The sequence below is a fragment of the Ascaphus truei genome, chromosome 3 (assembly GCF_040206685.1).
Source record: "Ascaphus truei isolate aAscTru1 chromosome 3, aAscTru1.hap1, whole genome shotgun sequence".
Taxonomy (NCBI): Eukaryota; Metazoa; Chordata; class Amphibia; order Anura; family Ascaphidae; genus Ascaphus; species Ascaphus truei.
In genome coordinates, this window is record NC_134485.1 from 387,867,770 (window position 1) to 387,893,436 (window position 25,667).

At 41.5% G+C, this 25,667-nt stretch overlaps 1 protein-coding gene across 3 annotated transcripts in view; it reads right to left on the minus strand.

The window, feature by feature from the left end:
- Positions 1-25,667, minus strand: part of LOC142490303 (matrix metalloproteinase-18-like) — a 74,183-nt gene that overhangs the window by 24,517 nt on the left and 23,999 nt on the right. For 2 of the 3 annotated variants that reach the window (XR_012800025.1, XM_075592411.1), the window contains exons 4-7: positions 25,013-25,138; positions 20,133-20,297; positions 13,598-13,644; positions 12,301-12,328 (exon numbers count right to left, since the gene is read on the minus strand). Coding sequence is in view for 2 of the 3 variants with exons in the window: in XM_075592411.1 (XP_075448526.1) it covers positions 12,301-12,328; positions 13,598-13,644; positions 20,133-20,297; positions 25,013-25,138 (366 nt within the window). In the remaining variant the exon portion in view is untranslated. The remainder of the gene's footprint in view (positions 1-12,300; positions 12,329-13,597; positions 13,645-20,132; positions 20,298-25,012; positions 25,139-25,667) is intronic. The other variant, XM_075592412.1, reaches the window with a different exon arrangement.

The following is a 25,667-nucleotide window of genomic DNA, read 5'->3' on the forward strand; positions in this document are numbered from 1 at the left end:
GTGATTAATATCCGCTATAGTAATTAAGGGGTTAACCCACACTCCCCTGCTACCCACCCGGGAGGCCTAACCACCCACCCTCCCAAGGGCCACTATACCACACTCTACCCTTTGATTGGCATAGTAGGATATCATACCCATGTAATATGGGCATGATAAGCCACTATAGTAGTCAATGACCAACCTATTAAAACAATCAAGCACAACAATACACAACAATTAAAGAAATAAACAAGCACCTAAACACCATAACAATAGTAGAACTAAAAAGCCTCAACTACACATCAATAAAATTATTCTATCACCAAAACAGCTAAGGAATAAAAATTATAGTATACCAAAATAATAGAATTAAATCAATTAAAGAAACACCTAACCAACAAAATAAATCAAGAAATAAAACCGTTAACCAATGCACAAATGTACTAAAAACAAGCATCCAAATTCCAAACAATTTTATCAAAACAATAAACAGAAATAGAAAAAATACCAATCAATACAAAACAAGCATTTGCCAAAAAAAGGATTGCCGGTCACTGTATTTATCTGTTGAGCACAGATTAATACATTGACAGTCAATGGGCAAAGAAAAACATAAAAAAAAAAATACAATAACAAAAACTGAAAAAAGACCTTTACATACATTCAATATTTATCTTACCGTTAGAAGTCTTCACCCACTCTCGACCCGCAACGTCATCACCCGCAATCGGTCTCCATCCTCCTTGAAGAACAGCATCAGGTACAAAAATATTTTTTCTTTAATCTTCTTTCTCCTTCTATCTTCTTCTGTCATTATTTTCTTCTTTTCTTTAATCTTCTATCTTCTTTCTTTCAATCCAAAACCCCATTTTAAATCCACAACGGATGTTGTTCCGTCGTCTTCTTGAGCTAAAATTAGTCGGAACAGGCCGTATATAGGGCCTGTGACATCCCATTTTAGGGTCAGATGGTACAGCTCCAATCCGATTGGACGCTGTATCATGTGCCCGCCTCTTTTTTTTTTTAAGGTGTGACATCACCTCCAAGGTACAGTAGGTACGTCACATCCTTATCACATGGCTATATCACATAGTATTACAGCAAATAGGATTGAATTAGAAACCAAGCTGAAACTTAAAGTGATTTGTGAATTTATCAAAGGAAATAAAAGATAGAAAACAAAAGACATTCATGAGATGTTAATGATTTTAAAAATTGAAAGATTTATAGAATAAACACTAAATGTCAATATATGGAACCCCATGATTCATCTACAGAATGGAAGAGTTCAGATACTGAGGGTATTAACCCACGTGAGACCATAGATCCGAAAGATTTTCACAAGAATAGATCTTTTTTAGTATACCAGGTATGGGAAGGGGGGAAGATCACAGAGAAAGAGGGGGAAGACAAGAAGAGGCCAGGGCCAAGCTAAGAGATCAAGAGGTGTGGGGGTACAGAGGGACAGGAAGGAGCGGGAATCGGTTTTAACTATTTCATCAGAAGAAACCAAGCTCCAAGTGGTTAACTTAACCACTATCCAACTAACACCTGACCAACTTAGTAGTTTTTAAAAAAAAAATTATCCTTCCCTCCAGCCTGTAACTTCAATACGTTTGAATGGATCAAAGATAGTTACATAGTTACACAGTAGATCAGGTTGAAAAAAGACATATGTCCATCAAGTTAAACCTATGCTAAATTTAGACAACAGATACTTTATCCTATATCTATACTTACTTATTGATCCAATGGATCCAAATAGTGGCAGTCGGATTACTCCCTGGATCAACATCCTTCCCATGTTTATTTATTTGGTACTGTATATCCCTAAATACCTTTCCCTTCTAAAAAAATGTCCAACCTTTTTTGAACAAATCCATTGTATCTGCCATCACAGTCTCCATGGGTAATGAATTCCACATTTTAACTGTCCTTCCTGTAAAGAACCCCTTCCTTTGTTGCTGGTGAAATTTCCTTTCCTCCAACATAAAGGGATGCCCCTGAGCAGGCCGCCAACAGAAATCATGGGGCCCGGGACAAATGAAAGGAGCAGCCATCTCCCCCCCCCCCGAACCCATAGCACCCCACCTCAAACCCATAGTGCAACTACCACGAAAAAATATTTTTTAGCACACAACTTTTACTTAACTGTTTTCTTCTTGTGATACAGAAAAAAACATTACAACGCAACCTGTTTATTTTTATATTTTCAACAAAAGACCTGTTGACTGCCTGCCTGGCTGGGTGAATGATGGTGGGTGGATGACAGTGGGTGGGTGAATGAATGATGGTGGGTGGGTGAATGAATGACGGTGGGTGGGTGAATGAATGAAAGTGTGTGGGTGGGTGAATGAATGACAGTGGGTGGATGAATGAATCACGGTGGTTGAATGAATGACATTGGGTGGGTGGGTGAATGAATGACAGTTAAATGAATGACAGTTTGAACAAATGACAGTGGGTGGGTGAACGAATGACAGTGGGTGGGTGGGTGCATGGGTTAATGAATGACAATGGGTGGGTGGGTAGGTGAACAAATGACAGTGGGTGGGTGAACGAATGACAGTGGGTGGATGGGTGGGGGAACGAATGACAGTTGAATGAATGACGGTGGGTGAATGAATGACAGTGGGTGGGTGAATGAATGACAGTGGGTGGGTGGGTGAATGACAGTGGGTGGGTGGGTGAATGACAGTGGGTGGGTGAATGATGGTGGGTGGGTGAATGACGGTGGGTGGGTGAATGACGATGGGTGGGTGAATGATGGTGGGTGGGTGTTTTAATGACAATTGGGTGGGTGAATGACAGTGGGTGGGTGGGTGAATGATAGGTGAATGTGTGGTGAATGTGACTTGGTGGGATACAGTGACTGGGTGGGTGGGAGGCAGAGACTGGGTGGGAGACAGTGACTGGGTGGGTGGGAGACAGTGACTGGGTGGGAGAGTGTGACTGGGTGACAGTGACTGGGTGGGTGGGAGACAGTGACTGGGTGTCTGGGTGACAGTGACTGGGTGGGTGACAGTGACTGGGTGGGTGGGAGACAGTGACTGGGTGGGAGACAGTGACTGGGTGGGAGACAGTGACTGGGTGCCTGGGTGACAGTGACTGGGTGGGTGACAGTGACTGGGTGGGTGGGAGACAGTGACTGGGTGGGAGACAGTGACTGGGTGTCTGGGAGACAGTGACTTTGTGGGTGACAGTGACTGGGTGGGTGACAGTGACTGGGTGAGTGACAGTGACTGGGTGAGTGACAGTGACTGGGTGAGTGACAGTGACTGGGTGAGTGACAGTGTGAGTGACAGTGACTGGGTGAGTGATAGTGACTGGGTGACAGTGACAGTCAGTGACTGTGTGGGTGACAGTCAGTGACTGGGTGGGTGACAGTGGCAGTAGGTGACAGTGACAGTGGGTGACAGTGACTGGGTGGGTGACAGTGACTGGGTGGGTGGCAGTGACTGGGTGGGAGACAGTGACTGGATGGGAGACAGTGACTGGATGGGAGACAGTGACTGGGTGGGAGACAGTGACTGAATGGGAGACAGTGACTTGGTGAGAGACAGTGACTGGGTGGGAGACAGTGACTGGGTGGGAGACAGTGACTGGGTGGGTGGGAGACAGTGACTGGGTGACAGTAACTGGGTGGGTGACAGTGACTGGGTGACAGTGACTGGGTGGGTGACAGTGACAGGGTGACAGTGACTGGGTGGGTGACAGTGACTGGGTGGGTCACAGTCAGTGACTGGGTGGGTGACAGTGACTGGGTGACTTACCTTGACCTGGTGGGTGCAGCTTGCCGCCAGACGCTTCCCCCTCCTGCCCCCGATATCCCCGCAGCAGCTGCCCGGGACTGGAGGTGGGCTTAGGGGTGGGGGCACGGGAGGTGGGCTTGGGGGGGCATGGGAGGTGGGCACGGGGGGCATGCAGGAAGCTGGCTATGGGGGGGGGAGAAGCAGGCCGCAGGTACTTTCCCCTCAATCCCACATTGGCAGAGGGCAGCAGGAGGAGCAGGTAATTCCCCTTCCGATCCATGTTGGGAGCGGGCGGGGGGAGCGTGCAGCAGGAGGAGCTCAGGTACTTCCCCCTCCGTCCCATGTTGGAAGCGGGGGGGGGGAGCGGGCAGCAGGAGGAGCAGGTACTTCCCCCTCTGTCCCACATTGGGAGCGGGGTGGAGTGGGCCCTGCATGCTCTGGGCATGCGCGTTGGGTGCGGGAGGGGGGTGAGCGGGCCCTGTGCATGCGTGCCAGAATCGCGGGGAATCGCCGCCATATTTTTAACTTTTTTTTAAATTTATTTAAATAACTTGCCCACGGGGCCCAGGACGCCAGTGCCCTTTTCCCCCCCTGTTGGCGGCCCTGCCCCTGAGTCATTTGTACTGCCTTTGGGATGATTAGTTAATTTGAAAGCTCCTGTACTGTTCCCAAATATATTTGTATATAGTTATCATACCACCTCTTAGGCGCCTCTTTTCTAATATAAATAAATCTAATTTTGCTAGTCTCTCCTCATAAGTTAGATTGTCCACCCCCTTTATTAATTTGGTGGCTCTTCTGTGCACTCTCTCTAGTTCCATAATGTATTTTCTTAGGATTGCTGCTTAAAATTGTACTCCATATTCAAGGTGTGGTCTTACTAATGCTTTGTAAAGGGACATAATTATGTTTACTTCCCTTCCATCCATTGCCCGTTTAATGCAAGATCTTGTTTGGCTTTGCAGCTACTGCATGACTTTGGGCACTATTGCTATGCCTGTTGTCTACAAGCACTCCTAAATTCTTCTCCATCAAGGATTCCCCCAATTTATCCCCATTTAATGTGTAAGTCGCCAGTTTATTCTTGCATCCCAAATGCATAACCTTACATTTACACTGGCGACACACTTTATTCGAGCTTGGCTAGTCCCACGAATTCGGGTATACCCGGGTGTATTGAGGTTTGTGACTGTTTTCTGCCCGAGTGCATTGAGTTATTTTCCAAGCAGGGATTGAAGCATTTTATTCCCGCTGGCTGCAATACTGCACAGTATATATATATATACTGCATTACAATTCATGAATTTATGCCATCTGGTAGACACGCGAAGCATTGCAGCCTATTAAATCCTAATCATTATCATTTAACAGATCAGCCGCCCATCAGCCAGGCATGAACCCAGGCTGGGAAGGCAAATGCAACGGGGCTTGTTAGAGGTGAGGAGTGGCGCATTCCAGGTATCTGCCAGGTACATACCGGGTATTTGCTCGAATAAAGTGTGTCGGTGCAGTATCTGTATTAAACCTCATCTGCCATTTACCTGCCCACATTTCCAGTTTCTCCAAGTCCTTCTGGAGAGAAATGACATCCTGCTCGGATTCTACTACCTTACACAATTTAGTATCATCAGCAAAGATGGAGACTTTGCTCTCGATGCCAACCTCAAGGTCATTAATAAACAAGTTAAAAAGCAGGGGTCCCAGTATCGATCCCTGAGGTACTCCACTCATGACACTAGCCCAACCTTAAAAGGTTCAATTTACAACAACCCTGTGTTGTCCGTCCTTCAGCCAGTTTTCTATCCAGGTGCATATATTTTTTACTGAGTCCAATTTGCTTTATTTTGTATACCAACCTCTTGTGTGGAACCGTATCAAAGCCTTTGCAAAATCTAAGTAGACCACATCAACTGCATTACTCTGGTCAAAATACCTACTTACCTCCTCAAAGAAACAAATAGGGTTAGTTTGGCATGATCTATCCTTCATAAATCCATGCTGACTATTTCTAATAACTTTGTTTTCCATTAGGTACTGTATTCCAGAATATTATCCCGTATTAAACCTTCAAGTAGTTTCCCCACTATTGAAGTCAGGCTTACAGGTCTGTAATTCCCAGGTTGTGATCTAGCTCCCCTTTTAAATATTGGCACCACATCTGCTTTACGCCAATCTTGTGGTACTGAGCCTTTGGAAATATTGAATATTAAATGTAATGGTTTGGCTATTACTGAACTTAACTCCTTGAGAACTCTTGGATGTATGCCATCGGGGCCAGGTGCCATATTTACTTTAATTTTTTCAAGCTGTCTATGAACTTTTTCCTCAGTTAACCAATTGTTCATTAATATGGAGGTTTTGGCTTCCTCCTGAAGCACTAGAATTTAAATTGATTCTTCCCTGGTAAACACAGAGGCAAAGAATTTGTTTAATACCTCTGCTTTTCCCTTAACTCCAATTATCTGCCTGCCCATCTCACACTGAAAAGGCCCTATATTTTCTTCCCTCATTTTTTTATTATTAAGGTACTTAAAGAACTTTTTAGGTTTGATCTTACTTTCTATTGCAATCCATTTTTCATTGTCCATTTTTGCTAATTTGATTTCCCTTTTTCAATTTTTGTTACATTCCTTATAATTCTGATACGATGCCTCCGTCCCTTCTGACTTAAAGACTCTAAACGCCTGCCTCTTCTTTTCCATTTAATTCTCTGTTTATTTAGCCACATTGGTTTTTATTTATTTCTTTTATACTTATTACCCAAGGGTATACACTAATGAGTGTGCTTTTCAAACAATGTTTTAAAGACTGCCCATTTATGTTCTACATTTCCCTGCAAAAACCTCATCCCAATGTATTACTTGTAGATTACTCCTCAGTTTATTAAAATCTGCCTTTCTAAAGTTTAAGGTCTTTGTTGAACCCAAGTAATCTGTTTTTTGATAATTTATTTCACATAAGATCCTGTTATGATCACTGTTACCCAAATGTTCCAGGACTTGAATATTTTCTATTACTTCTACATTGTTTGATATTACGAAATCCAGTATTGCCCCTCTCCTGGTTGGTTCCTCAATAATTTGGGTCATATAATTGTCTTTAAACACCCCCAAAAACCTGTTTCCTTTTGCTGTAATGCTAATCTCATTTCCCCAGTCTATGTCTGGATAATTAATATCACCCATTATGCAAGCATGACCTAGTTTTGATGCCTTCTCCATTTGCAAAAGTATTTTAGCTTCCTCAATCTCACTGATATGTGGTGGTTTATAGCATATCCCTACAAACATTTTCTTTATACTTTTACCTCCACTGCTAATTTGTATCCACAAGGTCTCTACATTTTTATCTTCCCTTATTTTAGGCTTTAGATCCGGTTTAACATACAATCATACTCCACCTGAAGGACCCAGGAAAGGATCCATACACACCCCTCAAACCCCAAAGTCACTTTATGACCCCCCCACCCCCAATTCTAATGCCAACATTGATGTATTCTGGAATCTTATGACTAAAGATCTAGAACAGCAAACCAATAGGGGAAGTCAGGACAATATGTCCTCTATTGAAAGAAAAGCCTTGAAAGAATTTACAGAACTGAAGGGAATCATAATAAAGCCATCAGATAAAGGGGGCAAATATTGTCCTGCTGGATGAAGGAGATTACCTACGGGAAATTCTCAAGCTTTTGAGTGACAGAATGTATTATGAGGTTTTCACAGAGGCGACCAATATGACCTATGTTAAATATCTTCAAATAATTCTAAAGAAAGGACACTCAAACAAATTAATCACAGAACAGGAATACAAATACATCCTGGTAAAAAATCCAAAAGCAGCTAATTTATACAGTATCCCAAAGCTGCACAAAAATTCATTACATCCACTCAGTAGACCAATAGTGTCTAGACATGGTTCTGAAACCTTTTCTCACTTGTATTCCTTCCTATACAAAAGACACTACGGATGTTCTTAAAAAACTTGACGGTATAAAAATTTCACAGAATACTCTATTGTATCATTGGATGTTGAGTCACTATCTAATAGTATTCAGCATCCAATAGAGTTAGCATCCGTATCCCAATTTTTTAGAGCTAGGGGCTCTGAACATTTGAACCATAATGAGTTAATTGTAGATCTACTAAAATATGTATTATCTCATAACTATTTCTTATTCAACTGTAAACATTATCACCAACTGCAAGACACAGTTATGGGCACAATTTGTGCCCCAAAGTATGCGAACGTCAATCTAGGATGGTAGGAAGAAACCCATGTCTTCTCTCAGGAAATGTGCCTCCACACAAAGCACATACGTAGAACAATGGTCACACTTTATAGATGACGTGCTGCTGTTGTGGAAGGGAACAGAGTTGAAATTCCATACATTTGTCAAAATACTAAATAAGAACCACTCCAATTTGAGATTGACAAGTGAGATAAACTCTGAAAAGATTGTTTTCCAGGATCTAGGGATCACAAAAGACAAAGAGGGGATAATGCAGACTACAGTGCGTACAAAAAAGTCTGCAACCAACAACCTACTCATGGAATCAAGCCACCATCCTAAACCCCTTATACAGGGGATACCAGTTGGGCAATTTCTATAAGTAAAAAGAAATTGCTCAACAATAGCCTATTTCGAGGAACAATCTATGATTATGCATCACAAATTCTCTAACAGAGTATCTAGTCAAATCTGTATAGATAGAGCATATAATAGAGCTTAAGAAGACCTAACGCAGTACCTTACTTTATGGTAAATATAGCCAAAACAGGTCAAAAATCTAATAAGGAAAATCCGTTCTTATAACAGACAATGGAAAGATCAGAAATGTACTCATGGCACACACGCACATTCTTTTGGAGGACGCAGACCTTAAAAAATCTCTTCTTACAACTCCCTCAATAACATAAAGGCACCCACAGAATTTGGCTGACCAGCTAGTACATAGCCACTATCAAGGACAACAAAGTGACACATGGCTAAAATTCAAAGACAGTGGGTACATACCGTTGTGGAACTTGCAAGGCATGCCAATACATCAATACCTCAAAGAATTTTCATAATGAAAATAATTCTAAATCTTTCCATTTTAGAACATGTCAGCACAATTAAAATCAATCATGACACCCCAATAGCTACTGTAGACACATTAACTAAGCCCATAGAGGAAATGCTTCATTTCTGATGTTTCAGGGAATAAATCAAATTTCCCTGGGGATAAGAAAAAGGGACCTTGACAATGTCCTATTAAGATCAGAGGTTAAATGGATATATACACTGTCACGGGAGACCAGGCATTTACACCTTTATACCGGGATCATATCACTGAGCAAAACCAAATGATAAAACAAATTGTCATTTATTCCATTGAAACAGATGTACACACAGTGGATTACAAAATATAAGAGAAAAACACACTTACTGCGTTTCTGGGGGGGGGGGGAAACTAGACATTCCTAGCTGTTACAGTCCATAAAACAATGTTTGTAGTTGACCGGGACTTAGCCCGAAAAGTCCTCAAACTCAAATCGGCTTGAAGTTCCTGATGCCACCGCTATATCTGCTCTGGAGATGCCAAAATCCCTTGACCGGGAGATAGTACCAAACGTCCTGGTACTCTTTTCGGCTTGTAGTTCCAGCCGAGACTGCTACGTTCTCTTCTGTAATGGAGTGCTCACCACAAACAAGGCGTGACCGCGAGGCCGAATTGGGGATTTGATATTACACCAACCCATAGCTGCGTGGGCGCGTCTGGTGTGTAGATTGGTCGAGGTAGCCGGGTCGAGGTTTGGTGAGGTCTGGAAGGTCAGTAATACTTGACGAGTTTGGTGTTGGAGAGTTGTGGATCATAGGAGGTACTTAGCCGTGGTCTGGATTGGAGAGAGGTGGTTCATTGTGGTACTTTTCCGAGGTCAGTTTGGAGAGGAGGGGATCGTCGAGGTACTTTGCCGAGGTCGGGATGGAGAGGTGCGGATCGTCATAGGTAGCCGAGGTCAGGAAAGCAGAGGAGCGGAGTCCGGAGGAATAGCTAAGGTCAAGAGCAAAGATCAGGAAGTACGACAAGACTGTGAAGGCAAGACAGCAGTGAACACTTTGCACGTAGGAAGGTTTATGCTCAGCCGATGAACCAGTGGAACGGCTGAGCATATAATACATACTGGGACCAATGAGGATAAGGCGAGAGGGGGCGCATCAGGAGCACCTACTGTGATTGGCTGAAGAGGTGCAGGAGACTGGTGTGGAAAGGTTTACTAATGGGGATTGATGATGCAGTACCGGCATTTGTAGAACGCGTGTCCCACGTGTACGGGGCACACCGATGATGCCCCCGCGCGGGCAAAACCCGGAGGCGGGACCAGAGGAGTCTGCATTAATTCTTGCTCGTAGACCGGCGGCTGGTAGATGGCCCAGGTGACACGCCGCAGGAGGGGGGTGAAGCAGAGCAGAGCACCCGATAGTGGGCTGAGGTAAGCAGGAAGCGTGCCGAGGGTAGCAAGACTCATGGATCCTTACATCATTTCAGAACTTGGTCCCGAAAAGTGGGACTTTTCTCGCCTTTAAATTTCTGATGCCGGCTTGCGTCTATTCTCCAAGAGCATCTTTGCTACGGGCATTCTGGTCAAACCTAGACTTCTGCTTGGTCTGAGCCTCCCTGAGATTAGCCTGTGCCAACCCCATAAGCATTTCTAATCGGTCCCTGAGATCTACCACATACTGAAGCACAGAAGCATCAGTATTTGTAGTCTACCCTTTCCATCCCACATGGAATAAGTCAAGAAGTCCCTGTAAATTTTTCACCTTCAAATTTCTGAAGCCAGTTCGCGTCTATTTCTCCAAGACCATCTTTTGGTGATTTCAAATTTGCTGCTGCTGTCTTGGAGCTTAAAAAAACTCAGAAAATCTCAACACCGGATTGGCAGGTGTTTCATATACAGTAGTATTTTGGAGTTGATTCACAAAATACTACATCCAATCCCAGCGTGGGAACTTTACAACCGGCCAATCAGATAGCTGCCATTCTTTTAAAGCCATACATGCAGATCTTTTGAATGAAACAAGGGCATGCACAAGTTTGCCACCTTAGCCACTTGTTATGCAGAAGCCACCCGCAGGGCTAGGTGCCTCCAGGTCTGGGAAGGCGAATGCGAGCCGGAACGGCTTGCATTGATCCCAGGACGTTGGTACATCACCTAGCCATCCTGCACAACTGTTCTTCACACCTCTGGCAGCATCTGTGGCTTTCAAGTTCGGACTTCGAGTAGACACAGTGGCACCACAGTTTGGTAGCCACCTCGCTCACTCAGAATACCAGTTTTGAAAGTCCCAGCTTATTTTACAGTGCACAAGCATAATACATTTTAAACATACCCGTTTAATAAAATATACTTTACACTTTTATTCTGTCTAAGTCTTTTGGTTATGAGGGGTAGAATGATACTCTTTACTTTTATTCCCACTAGCCATATCCCTCACAAACTGCAAACCTGAGTTAGACTTTAAAATCCTCATAGCCCTATTGGCTACTAAACATTTATGAAACAAAATATTTTCCCCCATATTTCTTCTACAGTAAGTCTCAAAGTAGAATCAAAAGATGCTTAGGTTATTTCCCAGGGCTGTAGCTCACTCCCTTATGAAAAGCCAAACGTACAATAGTTAGAACTAAAAAACGCTTAGGTTCATTCTCAGAGCTGTATCTCATTCCTTTACTGAAAATAGGACATAGCTTTCATAAAAACCCTCGCAATCCCATATACGGTTGGAGCAACCCCGAGAACATCTATACTGGTTCTGGGGAAGCTGAGCATATACTGGGGGAACCTCACTAACTTAGGGACCCCTGACTGTACCCGGGATACACATATCCCTATGCCCCCATTTACCTCTCTGGCCTGTACTGAAGCAGGGAAACCTGGCAGTGAGTCGCGTAATTGTTTTCAAGGGAGGATTTTGACCAGGGTGATGTGTCACTATGTCACCGGGAATCTGACCTGATTCCTGTATACATTTTTAGGGTAGCTAGCAACTCTGGACCCCGGCTACCTAGACACAATCTGGCAACACTTTTCCCACAAAACCGCCCTTGAAACTCATAGCCTCTCAATCTCCACTGATTAGCACTCCTGGAAAGGTAAAACACACATACATTCTTTATTATCATACAATCATATGCATTTCATGTAAAACAACCAGGTTCAAGAGCTGACACTCTAAAACCCCAAATGTGGATCAGAGGTAAACAGCCGGGCATAATACCTTTATTGATGGCCTAGTTACCCCCTCACCATCACATACTGTACGCTAGGTACCCCGACCTCGCAGGGTCTGAATGAAGGTTTTGCATAATCAGCATTCCTTTGAAATAACAAAGAAATACCTAAAACCTCACCAGTTTAATGCAATATTGATAACTCTCAAGTCGGAAGGAGATCTGTCTGACATATGCTTCCCACAAGTGGATATGCCTTTATTTATTTAATTAAAGGCACAGAGTTTAATTTACAATCAGAATGAGTGAAATAAAATGTTACATTTATGATGGTTGGGAGTGATACTTACCTTTCCAGTCGCCTGGTGATGAATACATCTGTGAAAATAAAAAATAAAGGGCATTTTATTCATCATTAACCTAGTGTTTTACCGACTCATATGTATAACCCATATAACCCAAATGTTCCACGACTTTGGAGAATAGCAACATCAATATTGATAATTAGATGGACATTAGGATCTGTGATATAGGTTCCTATATTGTCTTTCCTGTATGAGAGTATTTTTGTGTGTATTATTACCATAATTATAATTGGGTAATATATGGTTAAATACAGCGTGCAAAAAGAATAATGTGCTTAACAGCGCTAATGCTTAAAATATTATTAAGTGCTTACAAACGGAATACTTTCAATTGTGAAAGATAGGCAGTCTGAAAAAAAGATTGATACAAATCTAACCAATGACATATAAAAAAGGGAAATTCGGCACCTAATATTACTAAGTGAACATAGAAAAACTATGTGAACTAAATGTCCAGAAAATAAATAAAAGGAACTCCAACCATAAATAGTCCAATGGCAAGATGTAGCAAACCTCCAATGGGTCTCTTGAAAGTGGTCTCACAGCACCACAGGGAAAAGTTGTACAAGCGTCCTGAACACTTGGAGGATCCAATAGCACCAACTGTGGATCAATACTGACAAGCAGCTGCCTTTGCCTCGTGGACACACACCTCAGGAACCGAAAACAAGTCCAGCTGTTCCGGCGCCTCCTGGTGATGTCACAAGACTGCGACTGGAGACTGCAAGTGTACTTATCGTTGATTGAAACAACTAATGAAAAGTATGACTCCATGCGTATTCACCCACTCAGTCTCTTCAACGGAACAGTTAATAAAATCAGCTTGGGCAAAATAAGTACATGCAGTGTACAAAACATTACCACACAACATGTTTTGTGAGACTGCGCTCACTTCACTTTATTTTCTGGACACTTAGTTCACATAGTTTTTCTCTGTTGACTTAGTAATATTAGGCGCCGAATTTCCTTTTTGTTAATGTTAAATGCAGGGTACTATATCTCTTTTTACAGAATTTGGACTTAGTGCCAACTATCTTTCCGTTTAGCACTATGTCTGCGATTATACTACAAGTTGCTGTATCATCCAGCATTGCAGAGGTTAATAAGGAAGTCATTGACACTCGGGGTAACTGCAATATCATTGCAGACGTACAGTAGACTTGATTGAATCCATTTTTAACTGCAGGATATATTTCCTACTTTTAATTTGAGCAGTCTCTTTTAGTTGGTATGACTAGGATTGTGAATACAATATATAGACTATAGATTGATTCATACTTACTCCTCCAGCTGAGTCGGGTTGCCATGACATCCTTGATGTACAAATATCTGAGAGTAGTAGAGACCCGCTCACCCCCGAAGAAGTTTGTGCAAGAACGAAATGCGAATCGAGTAGTGATGACGTCACGTCATCAGTTCAGTAGTGCGGCTGCAGTCTTATATTTTACAGCTTCATTACCAATATTTTAATGATTTACATAGCTGAGCAAGTTAATAAAGATGTGGGCCCACAAGGCAGCCACTGGCAGAGAGATATAACATTATTAGTCTCTACACCAGGATCACAAGCTCTGTTTACTTTCTTTAGCAGTGATTATATTGCTACATTTGTTTTTCACTCATGCTGCAGTTTTACGAAGCTTTCCACTTTGATACAAATGGGGCCGTTTACTAACCATTTGCAGTCCAATTGTTGCAATTGAATAACACAGTGAGACTATTTTCATGGTCTTCTGTACTATCTGGAGACCCTCTGTAATATTCACTTACTAATTTGTATATACATGTAGCCGCATGGTGCACAGTAATTATTTGTCAATCTTTGAGTGATTTATTAACTGAGCTAGCTAACAAAGATGTGGGCACATGAGGCAACCACTAGTAGAAAGGTAGAACTTGAATAGTTTCTATACACAGACTATCAGCTCTGTCTACTCTCTTATTAATAAGGATAACACTGTTAATTAGTTTTCACTTACACTGCAGATTTCAAAGTTACCTTTCTTTGATATTTCGGCCGCAGTTATTAACTCTGTGGAATGTGTGCTGTATTTCAACAACACAGTGAGTTCACTACCACTGTCACCAATACAAACAGGGGACTCTCCACAAAGCTTTTTTATCACTTTTTATACTTTGTAGATAAGCACATATTTAGCATTGCTCATTGTAAATATTTTTTTAGTCACTAACAGTGATTTAGCCTAATTGGTATATTGATATCCAAAATATCACTCAGATACCAAGTTCTACTTTAATTAAAGTGCCTTTGATACTTATTTGAATTAAGGTTTGAAGATCTAGGGAAGAGAATGGAATTTTCTAGCCCCCTCAGCTGTCAGTTTTCAAGTGTTAACTTGGATTTAGGTTTTGATTTTTTTTTTAAAGTTTCTATCCAAATCATGAAACATTTATGACTATACATTTAGTGGAGATGGAGTTTATCCTATAGGGCATGCCATCGCTTTCCAGTTAATGATTTAATTTCCTTGATACAGTTGAGGTTGAGTGCATTGCTAAGACATAATTTTCTCTTTTTGTCATATCTAATCCCAGTTTCCACCCCTCTAGTTACATTATATTAGGCTGATCAGGGCCCATCCACACCGTTTTGTTCAGTTGCTGTGTGTGCCTCAGTGTCTGTCAGTGTGCTGGTTTGGGGTGGGATGGGGGCTTGCCCCAGGTGCAAAAACACCAAGTTAATCCCCTTTGTTTATGCATATTTACATTATCAGATGCCTAAACAGCAGCTCTGTCAGACCTCCGCTCCTCAGATGCACAGTCAGAGCCCTCCGCTGCTCCCCCCTCCCTGCTCCTCATCCTCCTAGTAAAATCCCCCCACACCTATCCCTGAAGGGTCTATTGCAGTGTGCGTGTGTGGGGGTTATTTTTAGTGTGGGGGTTTATTGTAGTGTGTGTGGGTGGTTATCAGAGTGAGTGTGTAGATAGTTATTGTAACTTGTGTATTGTGGGGGGGGGACTGTATTGTAGGGGGGAATTGTATGCGTATGTGGCCGGGGAGGAGGGAAGAAATGATTGTGAAGAGGGGAATGAGGGAGCTGGATTGAGTGTGAAGGGGGGTATACTGAGTAATAGCAGAGGGTGGGAGTGTGAGAGGCAAAGGAGGTAGTGAGGGCGGGATGTGAGATGGGGAAGAGAAATATACGAGGAGAGTGAGAGGTGTAGAGGGGAAGGCTCGCATTCCAACACGCGTGAGGAACCCGACGAAAACTCTTGAATCCTCAGAATATGTTTACTCATAATGGGGTCCTGAAAAAAATGTTGCTCGGGGGCCTGTGCATATCTAGCTAAGCCTCTGCCCTGGCCACTCAATACTGAGGTGCAGCACAGTTACATTTTCTAGATCAGGAGTTCTCACCTCCAGTTCTCAAGACCCCCCAACAGGTTAGAATTTAAGGCTATCACTGCTTCAGCACACATGGCTCAATCAGTAGCTCAGTCTTTGACGGAGCCACTGATTGAGCCACCTGTACTGAAATTGGGTTATCCTTAAGACCTAACTTGTTGGCCGGTTTTGAGGACTGAGGTTGAAAACCCCTGATCTAGATCACTTTACCTCCCTGCGCATCGGGCATCAAAACATTGATTTATTGATTGTAAATTCGTCCGCAGCAGGGATTGTGCCTTTAAAAATCTATGCAGAGTGCTGCATACCACAAGCTAGATTGTAATTGTGAAACTCTTTAAATCCTTTTAGGAGAAAAGTACTATAAGAAATAAAGTTATTATTATTATTAAGCTGCATATGATTTTTACATGCCAAGCGGCTGTTGTGTGCAATCAATTTCTATGTACTGTACGACTTTTCAGAAGCCTTAACCCATTATTCGTAAAATCAGACAAGGACTTTTGATTGGAATATATGGGGCCTTTTCTAGTAGCCGTCATAACCCACTTAGAGACTTTTTAGCTGTTATAGGGCAAAAATGCCTACAGCGATTCAGAAAGCCTTGATAACTGGGCGGCGAATGCATTTTTGGCTCTCGTGAAAAACACATTGCCAGATGAGCGTCGATAAGCCCCTTATCGGCAGTTTTTAAATTTGTGCAATTCTAGTATCCTCAATTAGCTCAAGGCTAATCGTGGCTCTAGAATGGCGATTTCCTCCCAAATTCCTCACGCCAGAAAAAGTTGGTTTGAAGCTGGTGAGAAGTTTCAGAGGCGGCGGTGAGAGAGGGACTTAGTAAAAAAAATAATAATTTGTTCTGCATCGGATTCATGCCTGGTGTCTCTGGAGCTGATTCACATTAATACTTGCGCCGGAGGCCCCTGGCATGAATTAGATGCATAAAAAATGCATTTACAGGCAACTTCATTACCTTGGCTGCTCACCGCTAAGGCAATGAAAGGGTTACCTACCGGTGCCATGTTTATTGTGGGTAGTGGGGGTGAGTTAAGGTGGTATTTGGCCCTTGTGCATGTTTAGGTCTTGCTAGGGGGTTGCGGGTGGAGATAACCCTTCCGTTACCCACCCGGTAGGTATAAACAACCACCAACGGCCAAATACAACCTTCACCCATCCTCGTTGCCCACAATAAACATTTAAAAACACAAAAACCCTACTACCCACCTCCTCGACCCCCAACACATACAGTAAAGTAAGGGGCAAAATAACTATTATCCACATATGGATAATAACTAATTTGCCTATTCAAAATCAAACAATGGCTTGCCAGCATAAATAAAGTAAATAAAACTTCTACTTACCCCTGCCATGATGAAGGGCATTCTCATCACCATACTCCAGGTCAATGTACTCCATTGGCAGTAAGAGTACAAAATACAATCTAATGGTCCCTTATCCCTTAACAACCTTAGCGGTTAATAACCGCTATAGTAATTAAGGGGTTAACCCCCCTCCCCTGCTACCCACCCAGAAGGCCCAGCCACCCATCCCGAGCCCATTATACCCACCCTCTACCCATTGATTGGCACAGTGGTACACCATGCCCATATAATTTGGGCATGATAAGCCACTACAGTATAGCTTTAATAATCAAAGATATACACAAGCACCTAAACACACCAATAAAACAACTCAAAAGCCAAATAGTACACATCAATAACATTTATCTATTACTAAAACAGCAAAATAATTCAAATTATGTTATTCCAAAACATAAGAATACAATTAAATAAACACCTATCCAACCAATTCAAGAAATAAAAGCACTAGCCAACTAAAAACAAGCCATCTAAAATCCAAACAATTTAATCATAACAATAAACAGAAATAGAAAAAATAGCAATCAATTCAAAACAAGAATTTGCAAAAAAAATGCATTGCCTGTCACTATTCTATTCTTATTTGTTTTGGAATAACATAATTTTAATTATTTTGCTGTTTTGGTAACATTTTATTGATGTGTACTATTCAGCTTTTTAGTTCTTTCATTGTTGGGGTGTTTAGGTGCTTGTGTTATTCTTTTATTCTTGTGTATTTTTGGCCTTAATGATTTGTCTTAGGTTGCCCATTGATTGCTGTAGTGACATCATGCCTAAATTATATGGGGATGATGTACCACTGTGCCAGTCAATGGGTAGAGGGTGGGTATAGTGTCCGGGGTGGGTGGTTAGGCCTCCAGGGTGGGTAGCAGGGGAGAGGAGTATCCCCTTAATTACTATAGTGGTTATTAACCACTAAGGTTGTTAAGGGATTAGGGACCATTGTTAAGGGGTTAGCGGCTATTAGATTGTATTTTTTTTGTACTCTTGCTACCAACGGAGGACATGGACCTAGAGTATGGTGACGAGGATGCCCTTCATCATGGGAGGGGTAAGTAGAAGTTTTGTTTACTTTATTTATGCTGGCTGGTTGTTTGATTTTGAATGGGCAAATGAGCTATTATCCATATCTGGATAATAGTCATTTTGCCCAGTGGTGGATAGTAGGGTTGTTGTGTTTATTTTTGTTTATTGGGGGTAGATGGATTAGGTGAAGGGGGTAGTAGCCACAAGGGTGGGTGTTTAGCCCTTCCAGGGGGTAGCGGTACTGGTTAACCCATTCATTACATAGCGGTTCCCACCGCTATGGTAGTGAAGGGGTTAACTCATCCTGCAACCTTCCTGGCAGGCCTAACCACCCACCCTGGGGCTACTGCCCCCTTTATCCATCCCCTCAGCCCTCACTGCCTTAGCGGCTAGACGCTAAGGTAATAAAGCTGTTTTAATAAAAAATTTATTAATAGTGTACATGAGCAGGGGTTCTCCAGAGCAGAACCGCCTTGATTTCAGGTCCGGGGACACCCTGCTTCCCAAGATATAGGCCCGTTATGGGGTGCCGGTATCTCTTATGCATTTAATGTCCTGGTCACGTGACGCGGGACATTTAAATGCATAGGAGATACCGGCACCCCATTACAAGGCCTGAATCTCGGGCCTGAAATTAAAGCAGTTCTGCTCTAGAGACCCCCTGCTCACGTACACTAGTAATAAATTTTTTATTAAAACCCTGCGATCGCTGGTTAGATATGCACAGGAAGAGGCTGTTCTCTCTGTGCAGCTCTCTATGCAGCTGGGCCAGATCGCTGCAGATCCATGGGTGTGACCTTTTGGCGTATATTACATTGACGACCCTCGTTAGCTTTGGGTTGGGGAAAGTGGCCTATTCTAGAAGCCTTCATGAAGGCTTTCTAAATACCGTGATAAATACACTGAAAAAAAATGGCGGTGTAACATGCCCAGGGAGATGATTTATGACGGCTACTAGAATGTATGCAGATGACACAATCCTATATGCACACAGCCATAGCCTCTCTGACCTTCAACACATACTTCAGTCTGACTTTTTGAGACTCGAAAACTGGATTTCCCAAAACAAACTGTTTTTAAACACTGACAAAACTGTAACAATGGTATTTGGGACCAAGACTAAATTTGTAAAGCTTCCAGTGACTGAGCTCCTGATTAGAACCAACGCTAACACCACCCTAACACCTGTCACTAGTTTTAAATACCTGGGCTTATGGATTGACTCCCACTTAACATTTGGGATGCACATTGATACCCTGACAACCAAGACCTATGCCAAACTAGGGGTACTTTACAGGAACAAATCCTCCCTAAGTCTCCTGGTCAGAAAGCGTATTGCACAGCAGATGCTAATACCAATTATTGACTTTGGAGACATAGTATATGGCTCGGCTCCTCAAACCCACCTTAGCAAACTTGACACCCTCTACAATTCAATTTGTCGTTTTGTTCTCCAATGCAACTACAACACACATCACTGCGAAATGCTCAAAGAACTAGATTGGTCATCACTAGAGTCTAGGTGCAAAGTTCACCTTTCCTGTCTCACCCTCAAATACTTTCTGGGCAAGCTACCCAGCTACCTGAACAAGCTCCTCACCCCTACCACATGCAGCACCTATCACCTGAGATCAGACTCCAAAAGACTATTCATGGTCCCAAGACTTAACAAAGTATCCGGACGTTCCTCCTTCTCCATCCGTGCACCCCAAAACTGGAACAACCTACCAGAGACTCTCATATCCACCACCAGCTTAAGTTCTTTCAAATCTAAGGCTGTCTCACACTTTAATCTGGTCTGTAACTGTTTCATACGCTCATAATATATATTTTCTTTAACTGTGCACGCAATGTCTTGTAAATAATGTATACCTTGTTCATTTATGTAACTGTACTTGTAACCATGTATTATTTGTTTTACTCTGTGCCCAGGACATACTTGAAAACGAGAGGTAACTCTCAATGTATTACTTCCTGGTAAAATATTTTATAAATAAATAAATAAAGAATAGGACCCTATGTCTTTTTTGAAGTAAGATGCTTACCATAAAGATACTGTATGGCATTTATATCATCTTGAGGAAGGTGAAATTGATTGGGGTCAGTGCTTGTTGAATAAGTTGGATACATCAAGGCGCCAGGGTCCATGGAATGAGAAAGCCCCAGGGAATGTCCAAACTCATGAGCAGCCACAAGAAACAAATTGTAAGCTAAGAGGGAACACACAAGTATGAATAGAACAGATCATTATTTTAAATCAATTAATCCTATAAGACCCAAAAGCTTATTGCTAGATTTTTTTTCTCCTATAGCCTTATACTGTAAAGTGACAGGTACTGTGATTGTATCAAGAATATTTGGGAGAAAGGTAAGGGATATATATATATATATAAAGCAGAAAATAGCCGTGTTAGTCCAGTTGCGATAGTGCAGAATAAATGAGTTCTTCAGTATTAGGTGATACCTTTTTTATTGGACTAACAATTTATATCACAGGACAAGCTATCGAGAGTTCTCCTCTCTTCTTCAGGTCAAGCAATACTGATATACAAAGGATTCAATGGCTAATACAGTGTAGAGAGAGGGGGAAAAAAAACAACAGATATTTACTGTAGATAAGGTAGGGTGTTAAGTGTTTGAAGCCAGGGGACAGTGTCAAAGAAAGGTGGGGAGGGGAAGGGATGCTGGGGGGGGGAGAGAGAAAGTGTGGATAAGAATTGAGGCAAGCAGGATAATTACAAACAATTTTGATAGGGTGTGAGAAAACCCATGTCCACATTAAGTCCTTTGGTTTTGGTGTCAAAGAGTCTTATCATTCTGAGTTCAAATGTTTTCCATTCTTGGGTGCTTTTAAACATTCCATTGGGGATTTTGATTTTTCTGGTTGTGAGAAGTGATGTCCCACAGGTGAGCAGTATCTTCCTTCTTCGTGATGGAGTATAGAGTGTCTGTGCATATTCATTCTTCCTTGTAGTTTTTGGCTGGTTTCCCCAATGTAGCAGCCTTGGTCACATTTGTTGCACTGAATCATATACACTATATTTCTGGATGTGCAGCTGTATGATCCTTTAACATTGAATGTTCTATGGTTGTGACTGGCTGTGGGATCTTGGCAAATGTGTTTGCAGAGTTTGCAGCGTTTGTTGCTGCATGGTTTTGTGCCATTATCCATGTCTTTAAAATCGTTGTGAAGTTTTCTGCTGACTAATTTCTGTTTGAGGTTTGGTGGTTGCCGGAATGCAAGAATGGGAGGTTTGGGAAAGATTTCTTTTAATGTCGCATCCTCTGTCAGCATGGGTTGCAGATCTTTGATTATTTTTTGTATACCCTCAAGGGTAGGGTTGTATGTGGTCACTAGTGGTATGCGTGTGGTAGGTTCTTTCTGTCTGTATTGTAGCAGGTGTTCTCGTGGGGCTTTTAGTGCAGATGTAATAGTTTTGGCAATGGTCTTTGGTTTGTATCCCTTCTGTCTGAAAGATTCGGTCAGGGTTGTGAGATGCCTGTTTCTGTCTTCAGTGTCAGAGCATACTGTATGCGGTGGTATCTTATAGCCTGGCTGTGTATGATACCTTGTTTGGTATGAGTGGGATGGAAGCTGGAGTTGTGGAGGTAACTGCATCTGTCAGTTGGTTTCTTGTATACAGATGTGTGTAGTTTGCCATCTTTCAGTGTTACTGTAGTATCTAGAAAGTTTATTAGGTTTGCCGAATAATCAATTTTGAGTTTAATTGATGGATGGAATGAGTTCAGGGACTCGTGGAATTGTTTTAGGTTTTCTTCATCCTCTGTCCATATTATAAACAGGTCATCAATGTATCTGTAACATTTGTAGGGTTTGTGGAGGCATGTAGTTAGGAATCTTGGTTCAAGATTTACCTTGAAAAGATTGGCATATTGCGGTGCCATCTTGGTACCCATTGCAGTCCCCATTAGTTGTAGGTACATTTCCTTGTTGAAGCTGAAGTAGTTGTGTGTGAGGATGTATTCTATCAGTTTGGTAATTACATCAGCGCTGTATTTCTGATCCAGGGGAGATGTTGTAAGGAAATGCAGGCATGCCTCAATACCATCCTTGTGGGGGATGTTGCTGTAAAGCGATTCTACATCCATGGTAACTAGCAGTGTGTTGTATGGTAGTTGGTTGAGTTGTTAAGATTATTGAGAAAATCTGTGGTATCTTGTATGAAGCTGTTGGTGCTTCTGACTAAAGGTTTGAGGATATTCTCCACTAAGCCTGATATTTGTTCCGTGAGTGTATCCATACCTGTTATAATAGCTTGTCCTATGACATAAATTGTTAGTCCAATAAAAAAGGTATCACCTAATACGGAAGAACTCATTTATTCTGCACTATATATATATATATAGTGCAGAATAAATGAGTTCTTCCGTATTAGGTGATACCTTTTTTATTGGACTAACAATTTATGTCATAGGACAATATATATATATAGTGCAGAATAAATGAGTAAGTATGTATATATATATCTATATCTATATCTATATCTATATCACCACAATTATTAAGGTTATGGTGGGTAAAAAAGTGACAAAAACCCTCCACAGTAAAGCATAAAGCAACTGTAAATATTACTGTATGCTCATTTGCATGTCTTAGACAGCTCTGCAACCCTGTCTTTCCCCATTATCGGCCAGCATACAGCGCTTCATCTGCAGCAAGGGATTCGGGGAAATGACATGCAAATGAGCACTCAGTGCCACCTTTTGTCTCAAGCTCGTATTACACAAGCAAATCCTCAAGCCAATGCATTCTGTTTTAAACACAGCTTTTAGACAGAGGCTGGGATGAGATGCAAAGCCATTAAACCCACTCACAGACATGTTTCAACCTTGATGGGCATCATCAGTGTGAGGTTGGTTGTAATAGCTAAGCTGGTTTGAGACTATAGACTAGGTAATCATCACAATTATTAAGGTAATGGGGTTTTTGTCACTTTTTTTACCCACCTAAGACATGCAAATGAGCATACAGTAATATTTACAGTTGCTATATATATATATATATATATATATATATATATATATATATATATATATATATATATATATATATATATCAGGTAATAAAGAACCATAGGCACTCCGTCTGAATAGAAAAATTGGGTGCAAATCCTGTACAAATAAATAGGCAATACGATACCGCACGTGGACGAATATCAGAGGCAGCACTCCAAATGAATATCAAAAATCCTGTATTATTCAACAAAACATCATATCCAACGTTTCGGTCTTCAAACGGGACCTTTGTCAAGGTGATGATCTTTGTCAGAGTGCTGCCTCTGATATTCGTCCACGTGCGGTATCGTATTGCCTATATATATATATATATATTTATTTATATATTTATATATATAATCCACAGAAGCAGCCGGAACTCCACTTGCAAGTAGAAAAAAATGGGTGCTTGTCCCATAAAGCAATAATAAACAATACAATACCATTTGAAGCACGAGATCAGGAGACAGCACTCTGTTAAGTTTGATCACAAGTTTTTGTATTGTGATCAGGATGTGTCTTTTTTTCAATACAAAAACTTGTGATCAAACTTACCAGAGTGCTGTCTCCTGATCTCGTGCTTCAAACGGTATCGTATGGTTTATATATATAAAAACTCTCTACCCCCTTTGTATCTAAAGCCCTCCCCCACCTTAAACCTTTCTCACTGACTGCCCTGCACCTCTGGAAAACCTTCCCCTCAATACCCGACTAGCACCCTCTCTATCCACCTTTAAGACCCACCTTAAGACATATTTGCTTAAAGAAGCATATGAATAGCACTGTGGATAATCCTGGATACATGATACATAAAGCTTGGCCCCCTGCAGACACACTTACTAGAATTCCCTCCTACTGTCTCTATACGTTCCCCTACCTACCAATTAGACTGTAAGCTCCTCGGAGCAGGGACTCATCTTCCTTAATGTTACTTTTATGTCTGAAGCACCTATTCCCAGGACCTGTTATTTATATTATTTGTTATTTATATGATTACAACATGTATCACTACTGTGAAGCGCTATGTACAATGATGGCGCTATATAAATAAACAAAGGTATGTGGGTATGTAGCACACCAAAACAGTGCAAATAAATGCAAAAAATGCGATACTTGCGCACAATACCGGAGCTCCTGGTTCAAGGATGGCCTATCTGCAGCAATCCAAGTATACAGGAACAGGAAAGACGATCCAGGGCTCCACGGAATCCATGGAGCCCTGGATCATCTTTTCTGTTGCTATATAAATAAAGACATAGGGGGTTATGCACTAAGCAGTGATAAGTGCTTTTAAGTGAGATAAATGCCATTATAGCGTGATACTGCCTTCTGTGAGATTCACAAAGCAGTGATAAGTGCTTTTAAGTAGCCATTATAGCACGATACTGCACTGTTATCACTGCTTTGTAAATCTCACAGCAGGCAGTATCACGCTATAAAGGCAGTTATCTCACTTAAAGCACTTATCACTGCTTTGTGCATAGCACCCAGAAACCCCACTCATCACTGCTTAGTGCATAACCCCCATACAGTACAATACTTAAATTGGATTAACAGAATTAAAAGAAACGCCATGTGTTATAAGCAGTAAAATAGGAAAATTGTGAAGAAAATGGGTATGGAAGAAAAACTAAAATATTCACATAAAAAAAGTATCTATAATACAATATGAACATCTTTAGTATGTGATTATGTTAAAAAATCTAGACAGAAAGTTAATTTATAACTGAGTACTATATTATAATAGATTTAATCTTGTTGTAATATGAGCAAGAAGATGCACAGCAACATATAGTGTAAAGAGGGATGCTAAAGGGATCTGTATTTGAAATTGCTTTTATAAGTTATTCACGAGACATTTGAATATACTGTAGCTACAAGTGGTAGAAGAACCAGAATTGTAACTTACTCCTTTGGCTATTTGTCCAGGTTTCATCTTCATTAAAATGGGCATCTCCTCCAGTACCATTGCCAGGCTGAAAGGCATGAGCCAAAATTCCACGAGTTCCATCAAAAGGGTAAATATCTCCGTGATCTTAAAAAATACAATACACATATCTTAAAAATTATAATAATAATAATCACCACCAAAATCTTAGAAATAAAACAAGATGCTAATCTTGGGAGAGAAATGTAATACCTAATTATGCATGTAGATTTGTTACATAGTTACATACAGGTGCACCGACAAGTATTCTAAAACTTGCCTTGGATAATCTGGGGCTATCACCAACAAGACCCATGTACATGCTGCAACATTTCAGTGAAATTTCTGCAGAAAGACTAATGGCCCATCGGATTAACACAGTAGGGGCCCCTGGCTGTTCCATTTAGGACCCCCTCTGTGTTAATCCGGTGGGCCATTAGTCTGTCTGCAGAAATGTCACTGAAATGTTGCAGCATGTACCCAGCATGTACCTGGGTCGTGTTGGTGATTGCCCCAGATTTTTCCAAGGCAAGTTTTAGAATCCTCGTCGGCACACCTGTAGTAGAAGAGGTTGAAAAAAGACATGCGTCCATCAAGTTCAACCTATGCTAAATTTAGGCAACAGATACCTTATCCT